Raw genomic sequence first — 14,136 nt, forward strand, 5'->3', positions numbered from 1 at the left:
GGCAAAGAAAGCATTGAGTATCTCGGCCTTTTCAGTGTCCTTTGCCTCCAGGCCTTTTGCCCCATTCAGCAGACACCTTACATTTTCCCTAGTCTTTCTTTTGCTGTCCATATGCCTGTAGAAGTCCTTCTTGTTGCCTTTCACATCGCTTGCCAAATTCAACTCCAGATGGTCTTTGGCTTTAACTTCATCCCCTTCATGGTTGGTCATTGTTTCTATACTCCTTCTGAGGCACCTGACCCTGCTTCCACCTCTTGTATGTTCCCTTTTTATGTTTGAATTTTGAACACGAGAACTCCAAAGACATAATTTCTCATGACACATAATATTTGAGCAGAGGACATCCCTACTCTTAAGCTGGTACTTATACATAGTACCACAACAAAGCTTAAAGATGTCATTTAATGTTGGAGGTGTTACCTTTCAGATGAAAGAGGAGCCCTTGCCATCTTTAAACATCCACTCACATTTAAGAACAGGGGTATTAATTCCAGTCTCCTGGCATACATCAGTAGTTGTATGCCTGTTCACATTTCCCTGCAGCTTTCACCTTAAATTCCTACTAAAGCTCCAAAAAGGACCCACACCTTACTTGGCCAGATAGTAAACAACTTAAAAAAAAATCCACATCCATACAAAACAAAGCAACTTAAAAGCATATTTTGAGATTAAGATTTACAGAAATTTATACTAAGATATAGCATCAACCAGTAAAAGGTTTGGGATGAAAGGAATTTGTAGAGAAACAATACTAACCAGACATTCATCAAGCAAATAATTCAACATACCTCTTCCTTTTGAAAGGTGACTTTGGCATGTCAGCCACAGGGATCATCTGTTCTCCTGGACGTACCCACATAATGGGACCATCATCACTGTCTTTACGACTCTCTAATTTTAAACTAGAAAGTGTTCCCCATGGCAGTGTACACTAATGGGAAATACAAGCCACAATTTTGAAGTAAGTTACTTTAAAAACTTTTTAAAAGCAGCCTTCCTCTGTCACGATGAAAACACTAGACCACTCAATTATCTAAGCAAGTACCACATACTCTCACTTTATTATAACAGTACTAGACAATAGATTGTCCCCCTTCTCCCAACCCATTCCCTTCTGTCCTTACTTTTAAGAAGGGTGATTCTTCCAACATATCAAGGAATTCAGGGAAGTAATCCCCCACTTCCTCATCAACTGCTCCAACCAGGCTGATCTGTCTCATGGGGCCAGCTCTATAGGTACCATGAGAGTATGTTCTTTTTACCTACAAGTAGAATATGACAGGTAAAAGTTATACCGAGTCCACTACTGCTCAAAGTCTACATTCAATAAACACCTTTAATCTCTATGCTTATGTTTTCTGATTGATATTAGTCCTACAGTCTTCAGTAAACTTAAGATTATTATGAAGTCAATTCTATGAACTCTCCACCAAAGACAGAAGTTGTTTAAAGATACATGACAACTTGCATTTTATTTATTTTAAAGTCTGAAGGTTAAGACTGAGTAACTATTTATTGCCTTTCAAGGAAGTAACATTCTAAAGTAGTAACTGTGAAAAGCTATTAACATGTGTTCTGTTCAGTAACTAGTAAATAAGGATTCTTACCTGGATTACTCAAGTCTAGCTGAATTTTTACCTTTTTCCTGTAACAGTTAGGCAGAACCCCAAGTTACAACTAATTAAATTCTAAACATTTCCTCTGCTAATCATCCTCTCCAGTATGGTCTCTGTGTGAGCACATTAACTGGAGCTAATTATCACAGTGAAGACAAGGCTCGTAAAGAGTTAGTACAGGAAGAGAGAGCGTGACCGTTATTCCTTCATTTTTCCTGTGCTGTGCCAACATGTCTTGTGCTCTCTTAAAACTTTAAGGGCTGAACATTCACTCCTTGTGAAAAATCTTTTATTTTGAACTTGAACAGAAACACGTATTGTTATAAGGTTTTTTCAGTAATCTGATCTGTTGTGTTACATCAACAAAATACTTAGGCATGAGATTGATGAGGATCACTTCCCCTTAAGCTTCCGACCTCCTATTTAACAGTCTGAAAGACACAGTGGTATTATTAGATGAAATATGACCAGATCAGATGAGAGGGAAGAGCAGATGGATTACTGCACAAACCAAGTAAGGCTCTTGCACTGCATCCCTAGACATTCTGCATCCAAAGCAAGACAAGAAAAAAAGGTGCAAGGAAAACAGTTAATGAAGTACTGCTTAGCTATGGTCCTCGCCCAAAGAGACCATTAAAATTCCTAGTTATTATGGCAGTGCAGAGGAGAATTAGCAGGAGTTCCTGAAAACAGGGCTAAATCATACAAGATGGAACAATATTGTGCCCTTCTGAGAAGCTAGACTGATGTAACCAGATGCATTCCGGAAGTGCAGAACCAAATACTCTTCTTCAAATCATCTCAGTCATCGTACACACCCAGAAAATAGAGGACTGACTAAAAGTAGGATTTTACAAAATGTCTGAGCTAATGTAATGGCAAGCCATCACAGCCATACTGAAAAGAGCAGTACTGCTAGACAGTAGTATTCCCCTATTCCCCAAATCCTTAGTCATACATTCCTGCACCTTTTTTGCACTGACACCTGGTGATTCTGTGATAAAGCATCAGAAAACATTCATTCATTTCTGCTGAATCTGCATCAGCTCAGTCCTCAGCTGTATCTGCACTGGCCCAAAGCTTCAGGAGCTCACACAGCTAAAGCACTGGGACAAGGAAGGGACACTCACTTGTCATTATTGGACTTGGTCTATCCAGTAAGCCAAAGCAGCCCAAAACCACTTTCTGAAGTTACAGATAGTCATAAATCTGTTACTCACAGTTTACTGATAAACATAACATGTAACAGGATGGTTCTTCCACTGGCATAAGTAGCTTAGTATTCCACCATTCCAGGCCAGGGTATTAAGCTGCTGTTTTCATCCACACTCCTGATTAAAGGGAACCATTTTTCTGCCTTTTTCCTTGCTTCCTTCTGCTACCGCTACCGTTCACATAGCATATGATAAGCTAGTTGTGGAACTACTCCAACTGAAAACTCTATAACTTCCCCAAAAAATACTAACTGAAGTGAAATTAGGAGAGGCTGTGAAGCTTTCAGCTTTCTGGCTTACGTACCACTAGGTGTTGGCAGTGAAGCATAGAGTCAGCAAAGCATTTAAGTGCAACATAATCCTTGCTTAAGGTGGATCAATTAAGAAATTTCTTATATATTCCCAAAAAGACCATGTCACTGAAAGTTAATACTGAAAGATCAACTCAAGTTTTTTAAGCATTATTTGTCCATCCCAACTCACTCCCAGCTCTCCTGATCAATTATGTTCCACTCATTCACCAGGTAGAACAGATTCCTTTTCAAGATCCAGCTTGGGAGAGGTGAAATATGAAAAATAATGCTAAGAGAATGTCAAAGTTACAAATGATGAACAGTTTCTTCTAGGACCATATTCAGAGTTGTATCATTGGAAATACACAGAATGAAACGTTTGAGCCTTTAAGAACTCTGTGGTGGGTTAACCGCAGGCAGCTGCTAAGTACCTCAACTCCTTGCTCACCCACCTGCGCCTCAATGGTGAGAGACATGAGAGAGAACAGGAAAAGAAATGAAATGCATGGGTCGAGATAAAGACAGTTTAATAAGTGAAGAAAAGAGGAAAGTGAAGAAAAGAGGAAAAAACACCAAGTTTTGCACCACTCACCACCTCCCACGAGCAGTTCGATGCCCAGCCAGTCTTAAGGAATAGCTACCTTGTGGACTAACACACACACCCCCCCCCAACCCCCTCAGTTTTCTATTGCTGAGCATGATGTTATATGGTGTGGAATATCCCTGCAGTCCATTTGGGTCAGCTGTCCCATCCACCTCCCCTCCCAACTTCTTGCCCCCCCCCAGCCTACTCGCCAGAGGGTGCAGAATGGGGAAAAAGAGAAAGTTTTGACACTGTACAAGTACTGCTCAGCAATAGCCAAAATACCAGTGTGTTATCAACAGTTTTAGTCACAAATCCAAAACACAGCCCCATAATAGGCTGCTATGAAGAAAATTAACTCTAACCTATTCAGACCTAGTATAAACAGAAAATAAATCCATGCTGGTGATGAAAAGGGAAGATCTGCTCTCTCTTTTTCCCTTCTTTCCTGCTAGCATTAGGTCTTCCGAAGGTGGGAAGGGAGCCAGCTTAGGGAACTGATCTAAATTTAATCCACAAATTACCTGAAGGTGTTTTGTTTTTTTTTTTGTTTGTTTGTTTGTTTTTGTTTTTTTCATTTTTTTAGAAAATTATATAAATAAGAATTAAATAAAGACATAGGCCATAAAGACTAATGCCTGGCCAGAAAGAACAAGAGGGAGTCTGGAAAAGGAGGCAGCTGTTGGCAGTGAAGATTGACTCCTATCTCAACTCTTCCATGGACTGGGTTATAGCATCCTAAACTCTAGACTCAAGTCAGGGGTTGCTATTTAAATGACACTATCTTAGACTAGGCTAAATAATTAGAAAAACATATATAAAAAGGTGAGGTCCTTCTTAGAAGGAAGAACTAGCTAGCAAACAAAATTAATTTTCGCACACTCCAAAATTAGACTGCTACTAAGTAATACTGTGAAGACACCAAAAACCTTCTATTGATGTTTGACCAACGACAAAAGTAAAATTAATCCTCTTAAATCACAACAAAATAAATATAATCTATGGCATATTAGATAACAGCAACATTTTCCTTTCCTTTTACTGTCAGTATCCTTTGGCTGGTTTATTCACAGGAAGAGAAAAAGACTCCTCTATGTATTTCTAAACTCACAAAAACAATGCTGGTGTACTAAAAGCAGTACTTTTTCACCAAACTCTATACATTAAATTATGCACTGACCACAAATCAAATATTACCTTTTATAAGATAATCTTCCCGAATGTAACTTTACAGGTTACAGTGTGACTGTTTTTAGAATGTTACAAATTTACTCAAATAAATAGCTGGAACAATCTAAATCCAGAATAAAAGAAGGAATCAATGACATGCAGTTCTTCGACTATGTGGTCAACGTGATCAGAATCAATACACACACACAAAAAAAATCACCAATTAAATGCAGTATAATACAATGGACAGGTAAAATAGATAGAAATATATAACTGAATAAATACGACATAGCCTAACTTCTTCTTTTGCTTAAGTTTGAAGTATGTCATCTAAAAACACACAAAAGGAGATTGTCATTCTCTTGCATCAAGGTAACGGAAAATTATGACAGTAAAATCACCACTGAATTCAGAATTAGTAAAGCTCGAGAATTATCTGCTTCTGTGACTAGTATGGGATCAACTGATTTTCTAGTGTAACTTAACTTGCTTGGTTTTAAGTAAGAAGTTCTAAATAACAAATATTTTGGCATAAACATCTTGGTATCTAAAAGAATCTGAAGACTAAATCTGAATACATGTACAATATTGACAACAATATATTTGAGCATTATCATCCTACAAATAGGAAACACTTTAGACACTATATTTTAAAGATGTTTCCTTTGCTGTTTGAAAAAGACACAAACTGGAAGAACAGTCTATAGAAACCAAGCATTTCAAGAGATTAATTTAAAAAATGTAAGCTGGGGCAAGTCACAACTGAATTCCTATTTTTAATATAGTAAAGTGTTTTCCCCAGTTAAAGCTTTAACATTTTCCTGCAAGAATTTTAAAGGCTTAAATTTCTTCCAGTTTTTCAGCTTTAAAACCAGGAGATCTGGAAAAGCAGTGCTCATAGAACAAAAAAAAAAATCCAAATCCACTGAACCCAAAATAATTTCAAGAAACCCACAAAGAAAGCCCCACCAAAGACCAACAAAACCAACAAAACCATTAAATCACCATAAAAATATGCTGGGACATCAGAGGGAATAGTGGATTTCCATTTCACTACACAAGTGCGCAAGCAATGCGCTTACACATTCGTACCTTAGAACTGAAAACATCCAGCTTCACATTCATTGTTATTCCTCTAAATCTGTTATCTCAAACGCTATAGTCATGAAGAGGCAACGTACCATTCTTTCTTATTTGGTACATTTTGAAAAAGTGCCCAAAAGGCTTTCTGTTCCTTGCCAACTCTTTTCAAGTCCTTGAAAGCTGACATCTATTTTCAGTTCCAAATGGGAACTAATACTGAAGCATCAAAATTTCACTGAACAAGTATTCATCAAAATTGCTCTGAGTTTAAAAATACTTGCAAATCTACTTGGCTACTTTTTACTTTTAAACCACATGTACTTCATACTAGGTGTTTTGCTTTTTTGGTTTTTAAGTCAGGGTTTTGGTATCAGAATAAGATGCCTTGACAGTTCAAAGGTGATCCACTACCATTAAAGCTTTAATTTTAACAAATATACCATTTACTAACTGGAAGTTTCTGGAAATGCAATCCCAAGTATTTTTACTGCATTAGAGTTCCACGCGTGTTCTTTTACCACTGCAGTTTGTGTATCACTTCACATGTTTCACCTTGCAGCTGAAATCCTCAAACAATAAGAAGGATGGACAGACATTTTTAAAAGCAGGATGACCTATTATTCTGAACTCCGGTGACACAAAAACAATGAAGCAGTTGATAAAGAATAAAAAAAAAAAAAAAAATTAAGAATAGCATCAATTAGATATCTTCATGGAAAATGATCTTGTGAAAGCAAAGTAGCTATTATGCTCTTGTAACTGAGGAAGATCTATGACAAGGTTCAGTCTCAGATCCTGTCCAAGCTGCCAGTACAAACCTCTAGGGTTTTGTTTAGGTTTGTTTTTTCTTAATACAGAATATGTGACCAAAAAGAGCAACATACAACTGTCATTTCATATTTATTGGCTGAAACTGTCAAGAAGCAATCTGGAAAGGTAATTATTTTCTAAGTGGAAAACAAATGAACATGTGTTGCAGATTTCTAATGTCATTCCATGTGAACTGATTCTTTGTTCAATGTTACTCAATAAATGAAAAATTTTTTTGCTTGGAAGACAATAAGCTTCCATCTTCTACAAAAAAGTTTCTTACACATAGTCTTACGGATTATTTGATTAAAAAAAAAAGAACAGGGCAATATGTATGCTTTAACAGAGCTAAAATTCAATTTTTCATCATCCAGAATGGAGGGGGGAAGGCTGTACTTTGGGGAGCTTGGGTAACAGCAAGCAGTTGCTAAAAAACATTAAAACTTTTTAATAACTAACCAAACATTCAAAGAGCTTAAGAGCAAGGAACGAATTCTATTGAAAACAAAATTGTACTGAAAGCTACTGAAACACAAGTGAAAGAGAGACATAATTCCAATATAAAGAATTCTTTCTGGAACACAGGAAAATAACATAATATATGGAAATAGATACTGTACAAATCTTTAATGATAAGAAAATGAAACACTAACCAACTATTTTAGATTTTCTTTAAAGAAAAATATTTTCAGCAATTCCTTTCAAGTACTAGAAGAATGAGTATTTTCAAGCAAGCAGGATTTCACAAATTAGAAAAGGAGTAAACAGCAAAAACCTCTCTACAAAAGATAAACTTTTAACTGCTAGAAAAGGAGGACAGCAAAGAGAAGATAATATATAAAGGGGCTAAAGGAAAACTGGAATGAAAAGATCCATGTCCAGAACTTTAAGAAGTGAAGACAACCACCCATCTGGAAAGTCACAAAACAAACATGAACTATCACTACTATTGCAATTCTTTCTCTAAAATACTTATATTATTCTTTATGCTATCTGAATATCCAGTGTCCACCAGAGTTAACATAGGCAACATAGAGTAAGTTACTTCAGATTGGGAAAAAAAAAAAACACAACAAAAATTATTTCTCTGAGGATGCAAACTGCCTGCAGTTATGGAATGGGGCTGACTGTGTACTCCCGCACTCATCCTTGAGTTACCTCTTGCATAGTAAACTAATATAATTTGCTAACTCGGCAATAGAACCAATCACTCTCTGCTGGATGAATAAAACGAACTGACTCACCAGTTTGAGAAGCACCACAGCTTGGCACAAGAAGACGTAACTGGGAGGAAAGAAGCAAGGAGGACATTCTCTTTCAGCAGCAACAGGTGCTAGATTGGCTCTGACAATTTGTCTAACTGCACACTGAGCAGTGTAAAATACAAGTGACTTTTCCTAAACTGAATAGGCTTAATGATGAGTATCCTCACATACCCTACAGTACGAAGGCAATAAGCTAAAAAGAAACAAAGTTTTAATACATGAATGAGAACTCAAAACACAAAACAGATTCTTCAAAACTGGAAGAGAATAAACATACCATCTTAAAGAAATGGGCATCAAGAGAAGCAAGACATAGAAGAGTCACCAAACGTTTAGCCTAGTTTCAATTTCCAGAAAAAACAGTTAGCTAGATACTCCTGTCTTAACAATAGAAAATAAGATGGTAAAAGCTAATAAATACGGACATGTCAAAAAAACCAATCAAGCCAAACTAACCTTTCTTTCTATGACAGGATAGGCTTTTTCAGAGGACCAGTACATTTGCATTATGTTCTCAAAACTGCTACAGAAACATGGTCTAGTAACAACAAACAGTGGGCAGTTTTCATTTGTTCACATAACTATTAATATGAAAGGACCAATTTTGTGGCACACAGCAAGGATCTTTCCTTTGAACACAATACATGCTTATAAAACCTGCAGGTAACACAAAGCTGCAAGCCTACTACAGGTCTTCGATAAACTGGAGAAGGGATCTGAATACACAGGATATAATTCAATTTGAATAAAAGCAAGGAACTACACACAGATACCTGTAATTAAGGGTATAAACATGAAAAGGGGAGTGACTCACTTAGCAGGAGCTGCTGCTACAGCACATCACAAACTGCTCTGAAAGAGGCAGGAATAGATAACAAGGAGCATAATTTGCAAGACACTTGAAGCAATCTTCTCATACTCCTTGACAACAAAACACCAAGCAGACACTTTCCATTTTCAGTACTGTATTTTAAGAAAAATAAGGATGACTGAAGAGAGCATAAGGGGGCAGCAGTAAGACCAATAAGGATATAATGTGTAATGGTAGACTGAAGTAACTCCAATAACTTCACCTAGGGAGGGGAAAAAAGGAGCTGTTAGGCAATCTTCAAATACAGAGAACACAAAGAAAAGCATAAACTGTTTGCTTTGTCCACTAAAGATGAGAATAAAAGGACTGGCAGGAGGATTAAGATAAGAGGACAAACAAGAAAAGAGATTTTTCAACAGATTTCTTTGGGAAGTGTGGAATCACCTAGAGATCTCCAGCAAACACAGACAAGCATTTGTCAGATATGGCTTAAAAATAGTCACTCTTGTCTTGAAGCACAAGAATCGTTGGGTATTGCTCAGCACTTCAGTTCAACTGTACTAAGAAGTTGCCTCTGGGACAAGACTGAAGCACAGTAAAATCAATCCACTAAGCATTGTTATAGTTAAACATGAAGTGTGCGCTTTGGGGTTTCAGCAAGGCAATAAAAATTTCCACTTGCCCAGCATGAGGACACAGCAATGGGTTCAAAATATTAGAGGCATTTGCCTCAACAGCACTAACTAGCTTAACTGAAGTGATATAAGCTGCAAGTAGGTGGCAAAAACTGATTATTTACATTCTTTGAAATCCTCCTAAGAGTCTGACAAGTAAGATTCACAGCTATCAGGTAAGTGATGCAGCTGTTGCCATCTACACAAGTGATGGTGCCCAGGGATGTACCTACAGCAGTCAGTTTTCCACCACCTGAAAGAGCGATTTAGTGGCTACAAGGATACCCAGACTAATTCCATTTTGCCCAATTATAGAAACAGTCTGACTAAGCCTTACAGACAGTTCACAGGAACAGAGCTGTTCCACTAACCTAAAAAATTTTAAGAATTAAGGAGTACTTAAACATAGGCCCAAGCTAGGTGATGAAAAACTCCCCAATTCCTCTCCCCCCAAAATTTAAAAGCTAATTCTAATGAGACAGAACCAGTTCCAACACAAACTCCTCTCTCCTGTGTCTGCTGTAACTATTGCCAGAAGCGTCTACCCACTTCTAATCTCCTACCAAGTGAAACTATATTACTTCTCTCTGACACAGGTGTATTGGGAAGCTAAGAGTTGTTCATTTTCAACTCTACAATTGTGAAAACTAAGTAAATTACTCGAGAGATGCAGACTTTCCAGGTTGACTTAGGAGGACTCCAACAGTTTTGATCTCACCAACAGAATTTACTGTGGAACCTGCCTCTTACCACAGGGCTCAGTGACTTGAAAATATGCATTACTTCAAACCAAAAAACCTCATCTGCCGCAAAACAGGAGATGGAAGATTACTGAGTAGTACTGAAAGAATCAACTTGAGAAATAAAAACTCTGATAAAATATTCCATAATACTTTCCATTTCAGACTTAGCTCATCCCTCCTTTTTACCATTTTTTAATACTTTTTTAGATCTTTTTAAATACTTATGTTTGTCAGACTGATTGCATGTGCTACAAAGAGTTCTCAAAAACAAACAAAGAACCTCATGTACTAAAGTGAGCATCATTTCAGTGTTTAAGTTAAAATTAGCAAAGCAATACCCAAGTTCCTTATGGATAAAGAAGGTTGAGATAGATATTCAAAGCAGACTTGATATAAAACTAAATTCCTAAATCAGAAAACGACTCACCTCTCAACTGAGACTATTCAACAACTGCTAGACAGTGCTTAGGCAGCTCAGGACAACAAGGAACACAGTGACACAGAGCTATTGCAATGTAGGAACAGAAAACTACATTTAAAATTGCATTGAAATATACTGCAACAGCACACTAGAATCCCTTCAAGATTCACAAAGAACTCAATGAGACAGGAGGATATTATCAATCTGCACAAAATGTAACAAGTTATGTAATCATTTAGTACCTTTTATAAAGGTAGGTAGAGGCAGAAAACTGAAAAATAGAGGTAACTGATAGTAACGAATCAGAAATTTACACACACAAATAAATACAGCTGAAGGTTAAAGCCACAAAATCCACAACTTTCAGATTCAAAAAGGTCCTGTCATATCCCTGGAGGATGAGCACTCTGACTCAGTATCACTATGACTACTAGACTCTCATCCTCCTTCCTAGACATCTTTAATACTGGCCCCAGTCAGAAAGGAGAATAATAAGCTACCAAAACCTTTCGAATGTAGCAAATCACCTGAGTACGACAAAATAAGCAGCCAGAATAAGACAAAAAATAATGAAATAATAAGGAAAAATAGAATCAATAGCTAGGCAACCAAGATACTGACTTAAATATTCTAAGAAGCAGTGATGCTGCAGAGAAGATGACATGAATAAATCTGGTGTACACCTGTATACATTATCTATACACACTACACCCTTTATGTTAGCAAAAATACAAGGAGCCAAGTGTTTTCTGTTAAGCAACCAAACTCTTGACAAGTGATAAAACGCTACAAAAACTAACTGAAAAACTGAGAGAAAACAAAGGAAAAGAAGATACCAGAACTAAACCTGCAGCCAAGTAAAATACAGGTTAGAAGACAGACTATGAAGTTGACCAGTTGAAGGCTATAATAATACAGTTTGGCTTCTTTCATCTACTACATTCTCTCTCTTTTCCTCCTTCACTTCGAGAAAAATGGGAAATTACAATCTCAACCCCAATGACCATAGGACTGATTTAACTACAGATCATTGAAGATACCATTGTAATACCAAGTTAATCCACCCTTTCAGTAAAATAATTCCATTATAATTCACAAAAATAAAATTTGGGCTTTTATTAACTATTTCTTTAGGGCAGATACTAGAACACAGCTATGCTTGTATTAATGCTGCCCAAGGTAACAGGTTGGGCTTAAAGAACATACTTAGAAGGACAGATCCAGCTTTTTTTATATAAAATGACCTGAGACAGAGCAGCTCTGGGTAGCTGCCCATAATATGTTCTATGATTTTTACTATTAAAGTAATGATTTTGTTTACATACTGGGGAAAAAAAAAGTTAATATATTTCACAGAATATTAATATTCCATGGCAATGGATGTTTTCTTAACCAGCACTGCAAATGTTCTCTTGCAGCAACATTTCAGTTCTGCATATCCTTGTGGATAACACACACCTGAAATTTCTCAATAAATGCAATAGTATTCCATGCAAGTGTTTATGTAGCTGAAGAAAAAAAAAAACCAACACTTTTTTCTTCAAAAAGATAACAGTATAACTTACACTTGAACGCTTCATAATTGTCTAAAAAGTGAAGACTAAAATAGTTTAAAGGTGTTCCATAAAACACCTAAATTCACAAATAGGGAATTAAACAGGCAATTGTGCGCTAAAGTTGATATAATGAAAAACAGGATTGAGTTTCTTCATAAATTGCTTCAGAATATCTGTATGGGCTTTACACAATACCCTCATCACCAAGGTGGCAATCTAAGAAAGTTAGAATTTTTTCTTCCCCATGAACTTGAAAGACCTGCAATATAAATAATTTATATGCAACAGTAATGTATCATCCACACAAGTTAATAAATAGCAGAGGTGATGTTTAATCAGTAGCTGTTGTTAACAGAGTATACAGTCATCTCTCTCTGGGAAATAAAAAAAATAAAAAAAAAAAAAAAAGAGATTCAAAAGCTGCCTGCCATTTTACCACATAACAGCTTTCAAGAGAATACAACTAACTGTGGGGAAATGAGAAGGGGTATGGATCAAATTAGTAGCTACATTAAACACCATTAAATTCTCCTTTAAGGATGGATTCAGAAGCCTCAAACTGCAAATACAACTAATTAACTCTGCCCTACACAGGTTGCATGTATAACATTGTTCTAATGTATTAAAGCATTTCCGTTTTATGAAGAAGTTCATACAGATAAACTACAGTTCAGACACCCAGATAGCCGCGGCTAAATCATTTTAACCTAAAACATTTTAACCTAAATCATCCCAAAACTCACGGTTAAGCTTCAGCTACAGCAACAAATCCAAAGAAATGTACACACATGCATGCACACAAACGGTTCCCCCTCCCCCATAAAATCCAACTTTATGTCTCAGTTAATAGGGTCCTTAAATTTAATATTGCAGAACTAACTTATTACTTAAAGAATTCCCTTGTTTCTAGTCTTCTGCGTCATCCACACAGCACAGCTAATAGTAACTATATTCTAAAAAAACCCATTCACAGTTGTTTGAAACCATTACATGACTTTAGAAAGTAAAATGTATAACCTCTTACCTGAGCATGAAAATTTGACATAGTCGTCGTCTCTATATCTTTCTTTCCCAAAATCTCCATTTTCACTGGTGAATTGGGAAAATTAAACGAAAAGTAGTCTAAAAAGTCAGGTAAATAAGTAGCTGCCCCATGAACAATACCCATTACATAGTAAGCTGCACAGTTTTCATTTTCACTAAAAACCAGACCCACAAACTCTTCTGCAAATCTCTCCATCTCCACAGGAGATAAGTGGGAGAGTTCATTACTGTAGGCATGGATAACTGATGCACCTCCGTTAGGCTGGTGCTCAATATGAATCAGCTGTTTGAACTCCAATGTGTCCAACCTTTTGAGTTTATTTTGAACCCGTGGCTCCTTTAACGAGACAAATGGAAACTCACTGTTCTCTGGTATCTTGGACTCACAGTCCTTCTTGGGATCCATATTTTTCCCACTGAAATCCTTAAGATGATCATCTATGATGCCTTTGGCTTCCTGATCCTCAATATCAGAAACCAATCCTGAGCAGATGGTCTGAATGGATTTGCTGTACATTTTTGGACGCTTCCTCTTCTCGTTCTCTTTATGTTTCTTTTTCTTTTTCTTCTTAACTTTTTTAATCTGTAGCTCTTCTGCATTGGTTTTTGGTTTCTCCTTCCCACCTGTTGAGAGGAAAAAAAAAGATCTCTTAAGTATCTTCATATACAAAATGTATTTAAAGATCAGGATTCGAAGTTACCAAAACCCTCACCATGGCACACAAAGACCAGAGACCAATACCGAGGGTCACAGTGTGTATCTCAGTGAAAATGAGTAGTAAGAGACACCTGCCATGTTCACATTATGACTGACATATAAGCTGGGGGGGGGGAAGGGGGAGGAAATCACAAA

General features: G+C 36.8%; 1 protein-coding gene across 1 annotated transcript in view; it reads right to left on the reverse strand.

Annotated features, from left to right (window-relative positions):
• Positions 1-13,907, reverse strand: part of RSBN1L (round spermatid basic protein 1-like) — a gene marked incomplete at its 5' end in the record, with an annotated part of 23,108 nt that extends 9,201 nt beyond the window's left edge. The window contains 3 exons of the mRNA XM_009574703.1: positions 789-931; positions 1,125-1,262; positions 13,264-13,907. Of these exons, the coding sequence (XP_009572998.1) occupies positions 789-931; positions 1,125-1,262; positions 13,264-13,907 (925 nt within the window). The remainder of the gene's footprint in view (positions 1-788; positions 932-1,124; positions 1,263-13,263) is intronic.
• Between the last annotated feature and the right edge of the window lie 229 nt (positions 13,908-14,136).

Source organism: Fulmarus glacialis, unplaced genomic scaffold (genome assembly GCF_000690835.1).
Source record: "Fulmarus glacialis isolate BGI_N327 unplaced genomic scaffold, ASM69083v1 scaffold12463, whole genome shotgun sequence".
Lineage (NCBI taxonomy): Eukaryota > Metazoa > Chordata > Aves > Procellariiformes > Procellariidae > Fulmarus > Fulmarus glacialis.